This window comes from Benincasa hispida, unplaced genomic scaffold, assembly GCF_027475165.1.
Source record: "Benincasa hispida cultivar pf3 unplaced genomic scaffold, pf3_genome.v1.1 HicScf422, whole genome shotgun sequence".
NCBI classification, from domain to species: domain Eukaryota; kingdom Viridiplantae; phylum Streptophyta; class Magnoliopsida; order Cucurbitales; family Cucurbitaceae; genus Benincasa; species Benincasa hispida.
Window position 1 is genome coordinate 1 of NW_028326517.1, and position 15,291 is coordinate 15,291.

The window sequence follows — 15,291 nt, forward strand, 5'->3', positions numbered from 1 at the left end:
TCTAGTAAATGTAAAAGTCCCAAGAGACAAATGTTAAATGATATATCCTAGTAACAGAAATGGAAATTCTGAACAACTTGTTTAATAACTAGATAAGATTCCCTAAAGTCTGCACAATACCTGAGGTCTGAAATTTTTCCTACACAAAAAATTGGCCATGTTTCTAATTTGGATACTAATAGTAATCATTTCACATCCCTCCGCTGTATATTCTATGACAGTGTCAGCGCCAATAGAACCGAGACCACCCATACATTTGAAAAGCCCATATATGATAACATTAAGGGGAAAAAAAAACGGATCACTTCGGGAATTCATTTTGTGTACAGCTCCAAATGCAGATTAAGCATATATCTCACCCACTGATAGTGAATTGACAGAGAACGCAACTAGAGTTACCAGTAAACAGAAAGAAAACGCAAGGCAATTAAGAGAACTAAATCCTAGCAAGCCGGGTGTTACCTATCGCAGCAATCGGCAAGACCATTTACCTCCTCCTCGACGCGATCCAACGCCTGACGGGCAGAGAAAGCGAAAGAACTCATGAGCAAGCAAAACGAGCAATCGTCAACTGAATTGAACAAGAAAAAGACGTAGAAATCAGTGGGAAAACCTGCTGGGCAGTATCGGATGCGCGAAGAAAGTCGATGTTGATGGAAAGAGAGCGCTTCTCGATTGTGGATCTGAGGTTGCGACGATTCTGAGGAGTGTTATCGGTGTAGAAAGTGGAGAGGGTGTTAAGGGAACCGAGAACGTCCGGTGTATCGGTCCTTGATTCCAGCACTTTCTTCAGCTTCCTTGACAGTCCCGGCGCGAGACCTGCCATTGTTGTCCCCATTTTTCCTTCTCCCACTCTCTCTCTCAGATCTCTCTACTCCAACGATGTCTGTTCTGTTCTCTCTTTCATTTCCCTTTTCCCATGTGTTTATTGTATATTTAAAAGTTAAAAAAAAATGAAATTACAGCTTAATTACGTTATCACAATTAAACTCAATGGTAATTAATTCCTTGTACTAAAATACATACATGCATACATGTATGTATGTACGAAATAAAAAGGGAAAAAAAATACTGTAAAATTGATGAGCAAAAGGTACCACGGAAATATGGATATCAATAAATTATAAAATTAAAATAAATATAATGTAATGTAAGAAAATAAATCAATAAAATAAAATAACAAAAATGGAATGAAATATTTCTCCAAATTTCTCCATTCTTTTTGGATTTCTTTCCTATCTTCACACATCTACAAATAACACAAATTGTTGCAATTAGGATGTAGTATTTGGACACTAATCATATATAATTTTATGATACATGGGGTAACATATTTAAAGATACATGGTCTTTTTGAGATGGACATCTATTTTATATAATTTATAATAGTCCTCTTAGATGCTCATTATATATATGAAATATGTCTTGTTAAGTTACTAGAAAAAAAACTTAATGAGGGAAAATTCTAGTGAAGGAAAAAGAGTACATATTTCATATAATCTAATAATTCTAAAAAAATACAATATATTTGCTCCCCATCATGGAAACCTTTCTTGAGATCTCTAAGTCGCTGCATTTCAATATTGTGCACAAATTAAAGGTTGCAGTAGGTAATGATGTTCAATCGAAAATCGATGTCGTTGATTCGACTCCAAACTGAAACAAAAGAAAAATTATAAATCACCAAACTACTCTTATTACTACAAAAAACGTAGCAATAGTGGTAAGTGCAAGGTCGAAGCACAGAGAGGCAAAAAATTAATTCTCTCACAAGCTAAATTTGACTGTGAAAGCTAAATACTAAAATAAAAATGTGGATAAGTAAGATAGATTGAAAAATAAAGAGATCAAGCACAAGATTACCTTTGCTGGTTTAGAGACCGTAGAGTTTTCTATGAATCTAATCATTGATTAATTATGGAAACAATCTTGAATTAACTACTTCTTAAACCTAATCGAATGTAGGGATAACCCATACAAACTCCCTAATAAGAACCAGCATGTCGTTAATCCCTAAATTAACTAAGTTCATTACAAAGGCCATTTACTTAGTTAATTGCATTATGTTATTGGATTGATTAAGACAGCAAGAATGGTCAATTCTATCCTAATGCATTCCAATCTTTAGGTTTTGTTATCAATTAGGTGATCCTAGATAGCCTAGAAATCATGCCATAAATCAAACTAAAACCTATTGCTACTGGCTTAAGCATGCTTTCAATGCAATTATGGACATAAAAAACACACATAGCAAAGACAGGCCTACAAGAAATCGAGTCGTCAATTCATCAATCCTATATGCTTGTGCTAGACATTAATTCAAAGAAAGGAAATCAGAAAGAAATAGAAATATTCAATCAAAAATCCATAAGAAATCTAAAAAAATTCAAGAAAATTCCTACAAACCTCTAAAACCAATGTCGTGGCCTTCAAACGTTTATCGAAACCGACTTATGATGCCAAGATTTAAAATTATAACTCAAAATTAAAGGAAATCTAGTGAATTTTGGCCTGGAATGGCCAAAACCGACCAACATGATCCCTAAGACGATCTAACTCTCCTCCTCCCTTTACCTAACTTGGAAAGAACATATTTGTATTACAGTCGCAGTGTTGCAACGCTCTTGTCGATTTAGTCCTTGAGCGTTGGGGTAAGGTTGAGGTAGTGTTGCAACTCTGGTGCAAATTTGAGGTGCGCACAAATTCAACACTTTTTTGTCAAAATTCGTCGTGTTGCAGTGCTATAGGTAGCGTTGCAACATCGTTCCTGCAATCGCACATTCTGCCTTACAGTGTTGGGCGAGCATTGCAAATCTGTCACAGGGGCATTTTGGAAATTTCTTCTCTTTTGAAGTCCCGATGCTCAGATCAACTCCAAATTTCTTCAAATTAACCATGTTTCTCATAAAATGACTAATTTTACCTCTTGATTGCTCGGTACCTACAAAATAAGACAATAAGCATACAAAATCCCTTAAAAAGCCTAAATTAAGCAAGGGAATATAACTCTTTTTTAGAGCTATCAAACGACTTTGTAAATAAGTCTGTCAGGTTATCATTCGAACAAATTTGTTGTACAGTGATATCATTTTCTTCGAGATCACAAGTATGGACAAGTTTTGGTGAAATATGTTCTGTTTTATCTCCTTTAGTATATCTTCCTTTGATTTGGGCTATACATATTGTGTTGTCTTCATACAATATCATCGAAAGATTTTTACTAGAAGACAAACCACATGTTTCATGAATGTGTCGAGTCATCAATCTTAGCCATACACATTTTCGACTTGCCTCGTGAATTGCAAGGATTGCAATATGATTTAAGGAAGTATTCATTATGGTTTATTTCACTTATCACCATGATATATCAGTTCCTTCATGTGTGAACAAATAACCTGTTTGAGATATGGCTTTGTGTGGATCCGATAAATATCCAATATCTACATAATCAACTAGATCAAAATTCGATTTATTTGAATGAAACAAACCCATATCAATAGTTTCTACAAAAATAACGAATTATATGCTTAATCCCATTCCAATGTATTTTTCTTGGAGAATAACTATATCTAGCTAATAAATTTACCGAGAATGCAATATTTGGTCTTGTATTATTAGCGAGATACATAAGTGCACCAATTGCACTAAGATATGATACTTCCAGACCAAGTAGTTATTCATTGTCATCTGAAGGTCGAAATATATATTTCTTCACATATTGTAAACGGACTTCTATTGGAATGTTCAATAGATGTGCTTTGTCCATATAGAATCTTTTAAAAAAAATTCATGTATAAGTTGACTGATGAACAAATATCTCATATGCTAAATACTCAATTTGCAAGTCAAGAAAAAAATTGTTTTTCCAAGATTTTTCATCTCAATTTTTTTCTTGAAATATTTTATTGCCTTTGAAAGCTTTTAAGGAGTTCCAATTATATTTAAGCAAAAAACATATACAGTTATAATAGCAAACTCTGACTGTGATTTCTTTATAAAAACACATGGACTTATTGGTTTATTTTTATATCATTCTTTAAAAAAATATCCACTCAGATGATTCTACCACATTCATTCTGATTGTTGCAATCCATGTAGTAATCTCTATAATTTTATTGAATACAATTCCAGGGAATTGGATTTATATGTTTCAAGTATCTTAAATCCTTATGGAATTCTCATATAAATATCATTATCAAAATATCCATATAAATATGTTGTGACTGCATTCATAAGATGCATATCCAAACTTTTATACACAGCCAGACCAATTAAATATTTGAGTGTATTGCATCTACCACCAGAGAATATGTCTCCCTATAATCAATGTCAAGTCTTTGTGAAAAACCTTGTGCAACTAATCTTGCTTTATATCATGTGACCTCATTATTTTCATTTTTTTCCTCATAAATACTCATTTGTCTCCTACAGGTTTGACACCTTATAATGTTAGGACTAACTGGTTCAAAAACTTGATATTTTAAAAGTGAGTTTAATTCTACCTCAATTGCTTCTTTTCACTGAAGCCAATCTTTTTCTATGTCAACATTCTTCAACAGATTTTGGTTCAGAATCCTCATTTTTAGATATAGTATCAAAAGTAATATTATATGCAAAAATGTTGTCAATAACTACATCAATTCAGTTCCACCTTTTCCTTGTCATGACATAGTTTATTGAAATTTCATTATTATCTTTAGGTATTTCACCTTTCTCATTAGTCATGGCAAGGATTTCTTCATGGGTATTTACATTGTAACATCCCCAATTTTAGGAAAATTTAAGTTAATTATTTAAAACTATTGAGTTTAAATTTCTCTTTCATTTGAAAAATTGGGATTAAATTGAAATAATTGAAAAACTTTTATTGGTTAAATTGAATTTAATTGATTAGATATTCAAACTGATTATCTTGAAAATATTGAATTTTGCTTCTCTTTGATTTTGGATTTTAGGGCCAATTTAAAAAAAAATTAAAAGAGATAATTAATTTCATGTGGTTTTGAATTGATTTAAATATTTGGAAGGATTTAATATGTATCAAATTGATGGATCTTATGCCCTTTAATTTTGGTTTTTGAAGCCGATAATTTGAAAAGTTAATTGATTTATAAATTTAATAGAATTTTGGAGATTTTGGAGATATTTTGATAAACATTTTATTTATCTTTTCAAAATTTGAAAAAAAAATAAAAATAATTGATATTTTTTTTTCGAAATTAAATGAGAGTGAAAAGAGGCAAAAAATTGGGAGAAAGCAATTCGGTTTTTCAGCGACAACTTCCACAAAATTATCGATTTCCAAAGTTTAAACCGTTGGATCGTGCTCAAATTAGGTTAGTCTATTTGAAACATATAGAATTTCATTTTGAACGGTTGGATCATTGTTTGAAGCTCTGATTTGTTTATAATCACTGCTGCATAAAATCTATAAAACTAGAAATTCCCCTTCTCTCTCACTCTCGTAAACCCTCCTCATGCAAGACCCACACTACCAACCGCTAACCTAAACAATTTATGCCATCCGACAGCAACACCCGCTGCCTATCTATGGTAGCCTTGAGCCGCCACTGCTCGATCTTTGCCAAAATCTTGAGAAAAACCTTGGGTAAGACTTATTTTTCCTTATAATTTGGGAGGTGAAATTCACCAATTTGATTTTGGGTTAAATTAGTAACCTCTCTTTAGTGCGAAACTTAGATTCAAGATTTGGAAGTTTTGAGGCATTGACCATTAAGCTAGAGACCATTTTTCGTTTTGCAAAAAATTGGTAAAGATCGGTAAGTTCTGGGTAAGAGCGGTTGAGTTTAGAAGGTTCTCGATTGCCCATTAAATTTTGGTTTTCTTTTTGGTTGATGCTGATTATATTTGGAATTTAGATCCAAGATTGGAGTACTTTAGAGTGCGCAATGTGCTGTTCAACGGACTCGAGTTCGTTCGACAAGTAGTTTGGTAAGCGTTGTGATCCTTGTTGTTGGTTGTCGGCCACCTATTGATTATTGGACTACAAGATTGGTTTAATTTTAAGTATTTTGAAGGTTCTAAGTCGTCATCCATTGAGTTTTAAAATCTGCTAAGAGGAGATTTTGGAGTCGAAATCCTGCGAGTGTCTGTTGATCAAGTTTCGTTTGGGTAAGTTATTTGATGACCGTTTGATTAAATTTGTATGTTTGGGGCCTAGTTCCAAAGACTGAAATTTAGTATCATGTATGTGTTAGGGGACTCAATTTAGGACTTATTTGGTTGGATATCTGGATTATTATCTGAATTTGACTTCGAGGTAAGTAATCTTACTACTGGAACTGCCCACGGGCCAAACACTAGATGTATGCTAGCATGATGGATGAATGTTATGGTAGAATGATAGCATGATGAACTGATAGTTTAGTATAACCGATGTATGTTCTTGCTTGAGGATCTGAAAGATGTATTTGTTCACATAGATACTTGAATGATAGCATGAGATGATATTTGATTTCATAAGGTTGTATGTGATTTGTGGATATTGAGGCAAGTGTGTATGTTGTAGAGCCATGATGTTGAGGCATATCTGTATGTCATAGAACCATATTGTGATAATTATGGTGTCGAGCCTATGATATTACTGATTAGTTAGAATACCCACTAGGTTTGTGTTTCCTTCGGGATTCACCAGTTTGTGTTTCCTTCTTGATTCACCAGTTTGTGTTTTCTTTGGGATTCACTAGTTTGTGTTTCCTTTGGGATTCACCAGTTATTATGTCTCCTTCGAGATTCACCAGTTTATATTTCCTTCGAGATTCACCAGTTATTGTGTCTCCTTTGTGATTCACCAGTTTGTGTTTCCTTCGAGATTCACCAGATATTGTGTCTCCTTCGGGATTCACCAGTTTGTGTTTCCTTCGGGATTCACCAGATATTGTGTCTTCTTCGGGATTCACCAGTTTTTGTTTCCTTCGGGATTCACCAGTTATTGTGTTTCCTTCGGGATTCACCAGAGGTAGTGGGCATATTTAGCTACAGTAGGATAGAACTCAGTTTTTCATGTATGTATGTGTCCCATGAGGACTAGGACAGTTTATATGTTCCACCAGAGGTAGGCATCTAGAGGACATAGATGCCTAACCTGACCCTAGTAGTGGGGTTACTTACTGAGTATTTTATACTCATTCTTTCTCATGTCGTTGTTTCAGGTAAAGGTAAAGATGCATTGGCGACGGACAAGCGGAATTCGTGATCGAGCCGCTGGGACTAGTTTTATGCTTCCGCTCATGGGATTTAGATTTCTTTTCATGTTTTTCCTAACTTTCAGTTTTGATGTTTAAAACTTACTATTAAGAATCGTTTTCAAACTTATTTATTATCATTTATGATTTATGGGTACCCTACTATTGTTTTTAATGTTTGAATTTAATGAAAGTCTTTTGTACTTGCCTTATTTAATTAGCATTTATTTCACCATAACAGAGTGTCGTTTTAAGTTCCATGCATGCATGTATTTAGTAACAGCTTAGCTTAAGTCCTAGGGGGTCGGGTCATTACAGTTGATATCAGAGCCTAAGTTTTAGGTTCTGTAGACTGACTTACGATGTAAGTCTTGGTTTTGTGTCCCTTATGGCTATTCACAGATCATTCGTCCTCACCAGGTATGTTCATTCATTAAATGTTTTATGGAAAATATGTTTAAAAGCCTTCATATCTAAGCTTTTTGTACTGAATGATGGTTATTGCTAGTTTAACAACCTGAAAGAAGTTAGTATGAGATGGTTATTTTGTTTTGGTGTTATGGAAAGAAAGAAGAATCATAATAAGGCCATTTGGCGTTAGTTTAAATCATGGAAGGACTGTTAGAAACGGACATATATTTCGGTTTAGGGATATTGAAACCTGATAGAACTATGAAGTGTTATGCACTTATGACATGAAAGAAAGAAATGGATGTATTTGGTTTAGCTATAGAATAAGGTAGGTGAATTGGAAATTCACTAGGGAATAATTTTAAGTTTTGCATTACGAGAATAAAACTAGTGGTGCTACAAGGAACTTTATCACAAGACACACGTTCTTAGTTACGAGATTAAAGTTTCTTTATAAGATAAAAAAAAAAAAAAAAGGTGAAGAAGAGACTATAAATTCTATTAAGGATTACTAGATATTAAAGTCAAAATGTTCCAAGAAAATTTTTGAAAGGATTAATAGGTCATGATCACTTTCATGGTATCGAAGTTGGTGGACCAAGTAATGTATGGTGTTTTGGTTCTTTATGTAACATGCCTAAAAGGAAGAAGAATTACTAGATGGAGCATAAAGTGATAGTATAAGGAACTCTTTACAAGACCTAGGTAAGATGAATTGGACAAAGAATGCCAAGATGGTTGAAATTATAGTTGCCTTTAGATGGGAGAAAACGAGTTATTGGATTGAAAATTCTTAAGATGCTTGGGTTTGAACTATGTGTTTGTTGCAATGAAAATGTTCAAGTTTAATTAACCATACCAAGAGGAACGTTTTGAAGTTTAAAAGCAATGTTGTCTTGTGGGGATACCCTACTATAGTTCCAAGTTTGGAATGGAATTTTAGATTTATGGAAAATGTTATAAAGGGTCATATGTCTTGGTTTAGGGATTATGTTTCGCTCTTGAAGTAAAAAGTGCACTTTTAAGTTGTTGGCTTAAGCAAGGATAGATATGAAGAAAATAATAGTATTTAAGGAAAGGTTTTATTCATTTGGGGAGATAAATGGAAATTAATGTATTCAAGATTCTCAAATAGTTAAGAAAGATTTGGATTTTAAGATATGATATGGGTGGTACAAGGTATAGTTTGGTGTAAAATAGGAATCTCTTATTACCATTTGGAACTTTGGACTACAGTAGGCATTATTTGGAAAAAAAATATATAGCCTGCTTAGGTTGTTGGATTGTAGACTATGAAAAGGGATTCGAATAGTCACATGTTTTGGTATAGATATATTTCATTAGGAAAATGAAATAGAGCATCTTGGATTTATTAGTCTTGGAAAAGATAAGGGAAGATGAAAGGATTTGAGAAATATTTTGTTGTTTTGAGAAGGTAAGGGGAATTGATGTTTTGAGATTAAGAACAAAGGTTTGGTTTGGTGTCCAAGATAGGAAATATGTGTTTACGAACCTTTAGAGTTGGTACGAACAATCTCGTTACTATTTGAAACTATGGATCTTAGTATTTGTTGGTTGAATAGATATCCTACCTAAGCTATTGGTCATGGAACACAGTTTTAGCATGAGAATTTGATTAAGCTAGACTATCACACATTGGAAGAGTGCTTAGCAATCTTCTTCAAATTATAGTGGAGTCGAGGAAATAATGTTTTGTGAAAGGATGTTTAGTAGCAATAGTTACTAGAAACCATGGAAATGGAAGGGGTAAGGCCTCGTTAAAGAGGGGGAAGACGTTGAAAGGTATTAGCAAGGTTTAGAGGTTTTGATTATGGACATGAATATCTAGAACAAGGAATTAATGAAGCCATCAATTTGATTTGAAAGTGAAAGTAATCTAGCTCCAAGTAAAAAAACAAGCTATATGAGTAATGACCCCTAGCATTAGAGAAGAACTTAAGTTGAGAGAAACTCCTATTCTTAAGGCTCCTCATAGAAGGACTTTAGTAGAGTTGGAATTGCCTAAGTCACTCATACAAGAACCATTTAGTAAAGTGTTTCATATGTGTCTTAATGTTTTGCCTTGAAGCACATCAACTTTGTTATTAGGAAAGAAAGATGATTCACGCGACTTTATATCAACTATTACGGATTGAATATGATAGCGTATCTCGATTTCTGGGGATTGTCAGGGCAATTAGGTGCCAAATTCAAATTCTGAATCCTGGACTTGAGATGCCATGAGAGATATGTTTTATGTTGCATGGACAGTGAGGTGACCCACTCTATGGAGTGTGAACATTCTCAATATAGATGTACGCAATCATGAATGTCTTTATCTTAGAAATTGGCATCAGGTAATGGTTACAGCTATTATGAGGTTATGGTGATGTATTTTGGAATGACAAATGCTCTACAGTATATGGGGACTTCAAGAGCTTCATTTAAGTGAGCTTTTCATACTTGTGCATATGAAGGTCTAAATGGTGATATGTTTTGTTTTAAGATTAACAAGTAACATGATGTTGTCTCAGATAAGTTATATAATTCATGGTAGGAGGTGAAGACTTTCTGAAACTTGGAGACAGTGCTAGTTAGAAGTTCTTTGGCAGAATTATCGGTTTGAAGAAGCAATTTGGAAACATGAGGATGTGACACAAACTAAGTATCACGAGCCTTTAAGGACTTAAATTTTGAGGACGAAAGTCTCTTAAGGAGGGAAGAATGTAACATCCCCAATTCCAAATATTGTGTCTCATTCGGGATTCACCAGTTTGTGTTTCCTTCGAGATTCACCAGTTATTGTGTCTCCTTCGGGATTCACTAGTTTGTGTTTCCTTCGGGATTCACCAATTATTGTATTTCCTTCGAGATTCACCAGAGGTAGTGGGCATATTTAGCTATAGTAGGATAGAACTCAGTTTTTCATGTATGTATGTGTCCCATGAGGACTAGGACGGTTTATATGTTCCACCAGCGGTAGGCATCCAGTTTATATGTTCCACCAGCGGTAGGCATCTAGAGGACATAGATGCCTAATCTGACCCTAGTAGTGGGATTACTTATTGAGTATTTTATACTCATTCTTTCTCATGTTGTTGTTTCGGGTAAAGGTAGAGATGCACCGGCGACAGACAAGCGAAATTCGTGATCGAGCCACTGGGAATAGTTTTATGCTTCCGCTCATAAGATTTAGATTCCTTTTCATGTTTTTCTTAACTTTCAGTTTTGATGTTTAAAACTTTCTATTAAGAATCGTTTTCAGACTTATTTATTATCATTTATGATTTATGGGTACCTTACTGTTGTTTCTAATGTTTGAATTTAATGAAAATCTTTTGAACTTACCTTATTTAATTAGCATGTATTTCACCATAATAGAGTTTCGTTTTAAGTTTCATGCATGCATGTATTTAGTAACGACCTAACTTAAGTCCTAGGGGGTCGGGTCGTTACATACATCCTCAACCAATCTTTTTTACTATTGACTATTTTTCTTTTTCAAGGATTTTTATCTTTGGAACCTACTGGTCTACCACGCTTCTGATGTGTTACTGAATCATTAGTGACAATTTGCTGTGTTGGAATATCAATTTTTGATGGAACATTTGCAGATGGTACGTGTGTTTAGTTACTTTCTTAGCATCTATAGATGTATATGGTCATTGATTTGCTATATTTTGCAAATGAACATTTTTTTTAACTTCAAGTTTACATTGATCTGTACGGGGATTTAAATGAGACAGTAACGATGTATTCCATGTAATTTCTTTTTTCCAACTTCTTATCCCCCCCCCCCCCTCCAATGTTGGAAAATTTGTCTCATTAAAATGACAATCAACAAATCGTATAGTAAATATATCACCTGTCAAAGGTTCAAGATATTTAATAATTGATGGGGAATCAAATCCAACATATATTCCTAACCTCCTTTGAGGATCCATCTTAGTACGTTGTGGTAGAGCAATTAGAACATATATTGCACATCCAAAGCACTACTACAAAATTAGGTTTTAATGTTGGTTTAAAACTAAACATTATAGGGGTACCATATGTCGTTGAAAACAGACATCGAAGATTGTGTTATAAATCATCTTTAGTGTCGTTGTCCTTTAATATCGATTTAAACTGATATTATAGATAACAAGAAGTCAATGCTATTATCTCAATGTCAGTTTTTCACTGACATCGAATATTATTTTCTGTGTCACTTTTACTACCACATTGGAACATTATCTTCAAAATCAATTTTACCTAATTTTTTCAGTAGTTTTGTCCGATATTAAATGTCTATCATCGTTTTGTCCTTAAAATAATTAAATATAAAAATAGATTTACGAAAATCAATAATATTTCTTTTACCTGTACATGCCCAAAATAAAATCTTAATTTCTTTCACAAATCCCTAATAGTAAGTCACAAAGGAGGAATTAGATGATAATTTAACTCTAAAACCAAGGTAATCAACAAATTACCAAAACTCACAAGTGTTGCATACCAAAATTGAAATTTTGTTAGATACAAACAACTTTATTGATCATAAAAAAATACCCCACCAAAAAAAAAAAAAAGAAAAAGTGCACACGTGAGCAAGACTTCCTCCAAGTAGAGAAAAATGGGTAAACAACACATGATAAGAATTCAACTACCCTACGCAAGAGAATTTATGAAATTCGAGTTAGGGGCAAAAATAACCAGATGAGAGAAAAAGCACCATATTATATTGATGCTTATCGATTGATCAAACAATTTAAATTGGATATTAGAATGATGCTTATCAAATTAATATGAAAATGTTACTAATTAAATAGAAATACTGATTTTGTTATAGAGCTTCATACTAACAATTTAAATAGGATATTAAAGAATGCTGGTAGAGCAAATTCATCATATATTCATATTTGTAATGACTTTTAGCTATATGCTAACATAGCGTTTTCACTTCTATTCTAGAATTTTTGGGACATTTTAAAAATTGAACTGAAATTTAAATATTCAACAAGAATTTCAGGAATATACATATAGATAACCATATAACAAATTGTGTTGGTTGCCATGGCAAAATTTTGCATTCTAACTTTATATAAATAATCTGTCAATTTTAATTTTCACTTTTATTAATGAACACCGTTGCCTCCTTTATTTCCTTTCTTGTTCTGCCAGTTTCAACGAAAGACATTAGTCATGTATGTTTAACTCTCTTAAAGGCTAATATTATATCATTCACACATGAGAATCAACAGTTACGAAGTAGGTTGTTTAACTCCAACAAGATACAAACAGAACACCCATATCAAAAATATAATCATCTCAGTACGTTGATTAGGTAGGTTTATACAACAATTTAAAAGTTCCCAACTCCTTACTTGCCCATTTCTTGATTTTTAAGATGATATCGAGGTTGAACACGATCAGATCACATAAATCAAAATAAGGATAATATTAAGGAGGTGCTATGGATAAAATGGCAGATGTAAATTCACATAACTACCTATGATCCTTCCAGACATTATGGTACTCTGTAAACCCGAGACTTTCCTTGGATTATTTGCTCTTGTCACATATTGTATGATGTTGGATTTAAGTTATTGTTGTTCCATTGTTGAAGAAAAATGGCAAAACTTTTGGTTGAAGTTGTCTTTGATAATTTTGGAATTTATTAATAAATAAAAGAAAAGAAAGGAAATAAAGAAAAAGAAAAGAAAAGAAAAGAAAAGGAAAAGGAAAAAGGAAAAAAAATGAAAGGAAATGGAAACTCATTCGGCACCACCGCCTAACTCATTTCAGCCTATTTCTCCATCATTTTCCATCATATTTTCAGATAATTTCGAGAGAGAGAGTGAAGGAAGAGGAAGAAGAAGCTTGCTGCAAGTTGGAGGTTGAAGAAAGGAGGAAAAAGTTCATGTAAGTGCAACCATGGAAGAATCTGTGTTAAACCTGCCTATCTCTGGTTTTTAAGTCGGTTTAAGCTACAAAAAAAGAACTAAGAGGTGAGGCCTGACTTCCTTGAAATTTAATCCATTTTCTAACAAATTTCATAAAGGAAGCTTGAGCTAAATCTGATGTTAAGTTAATGGTTTTTGAAAAGGAAGACAAAGCACAGAATTTTCGAGCAAATCAGAAGGATCTCTGATTTTCTTTGGTTTTTCAAACATTCTGAGGTGTACAGGTTGAATTAGAAGCTCAATTGGGTATGGTTGGAAAGCTTATTCAATTTTCTATAACTTACATGAAGAATTTGTGAGCCAAAAATGACTAAATTTAGGTTTAATTTCAGAAGAAAGGTAGAGGGTAGCAGAGAAGTACGAATCTATATTTGTTGTGTTCGGAGGATTTCTGGACACATCCATTGAGAATCTCGTTTTCATTCCTTCAGGTAAGTTGTAGAAGGTTCCAAAATAAAGAGTTTAATATATAGTAAATTAATTTTGATCAAGTATTGAGGAAGTTATGAGTGTTGGAAGTTAGGGTATTGAATCTGAAAAATCTGGAAAAAAAAATGGGAAGTATGATTTTATTTGTAGAATTTAGAATTCATGAGCATGGAAAGACAAGACGATTTATAGTTCTGATGCTCGATTTTGGTTTGTTTGACAGGCCAAGAGGAAATAGGCTGAGTCTACAGACCAGGGAACTAGCCAAGACTGTGAGTGACAAAATGAATTTCGAAAATGATTTCTAAACTGTAATTTATGCTTAAATGGTTTACATGCTTGAATATGAACTTATGAATGATATATGATTTCTATGAATGGTTTCAAGCATAAGTTTTGAGCTTAGATTTTCTAATGAGGTTTATATATGAGCACGTGATTATTGAATTCCTGAAAAGTAGTTGAAACGATATCATTTAAAGTAAAGTATGTATTAGTGAGTACTATTAAAAAATTTTCAATTTTTCACGAGCAAGCTGAGTAAGCTTGAGTTTTACAAAAGATAAAGATAAGCAGACATGTTTTAATATTTTCATGTAGTTTTCTGAGACTTTTATTGACTACATGACTGAGATATTGAGCCCGAGGATATATGGTACCATGTGCACACAGGTTATATTCTGTTGTTGATGTTGAGTGTACTCTGTGACAATGATGCTGTCGTGAGTGCTGGGCGAGCCCCACTACATCGTCGAGCTAGTAAATGTTGGTTATACTGGGCATGCCCTACACAATGTTGATTTGTCATGTTAGTTAAAATGTTTTATATACTTGATATGCCTTGCTAGATTTTAATGACGTACTTGCGGAATATTTGAGGAAGCTTTTAGCATTACACATTTATGTTTAACGCTTTGATTGAACAAATTCATACGTTTAAAGGTTTATCACGTGTTTTGATTTGCGGATTTACAGTTTTAAATTAGTCACTCATTGGGCTTCGTAGCTCACTCTTTGAAAATTTTTTCCCACTTTTTAGGTAGAGATCGAGCTCCCGGTGCCTGATAACTGCCAAGTCTGTTTTCTGCTAAAAGCTTCCAGATCAAGCTCCATACGTGGGTGGAGTTGTACATTGTATCTGTTTGTATTGTAAATGTCTTTGTAAGAACTGGATAGTTTATGGCTGTGTAAGCACTAGATGTCATGGTTGTGTAAACCCTAGTTGGATATGTTTTTGGTTGTGATATCTCTATCAGGTTATTTTCCAAACCGAGTTATGTCAGGACTGCACTTCATGTGTG

General features: G+C 33.4%; 1 protein-coding gene across 1 annotated transcript; it reads right to left on the reverse strand.

Annotated features, from left to right (window-relative positions):
- Positions 1-362: 362 nt before the first annotated feature.
- Positions 363-919, reverse strand: LOC150030230 (conserved oligomeric Golgi complex subunit 6-like). The gene is made up of 2 exons (XM_090309925.1): positions 614-919; positions 363-515 (listed from the first exon to the last, which is right to left on the reverse strand). The coding sequence occupies exons 1-2, from the start codon at positions 836-838 to the stop codon at positions 459-461; spliced, it is 282 nt and encodes a 93-aa protein (XP_090166051.1). The 5' UTR covers positions 839-919; the 3' UTR covers positions 363-458.
- Between the last annotated feature and the right edge of the window lie 14,372 nt (positions 920-15,291).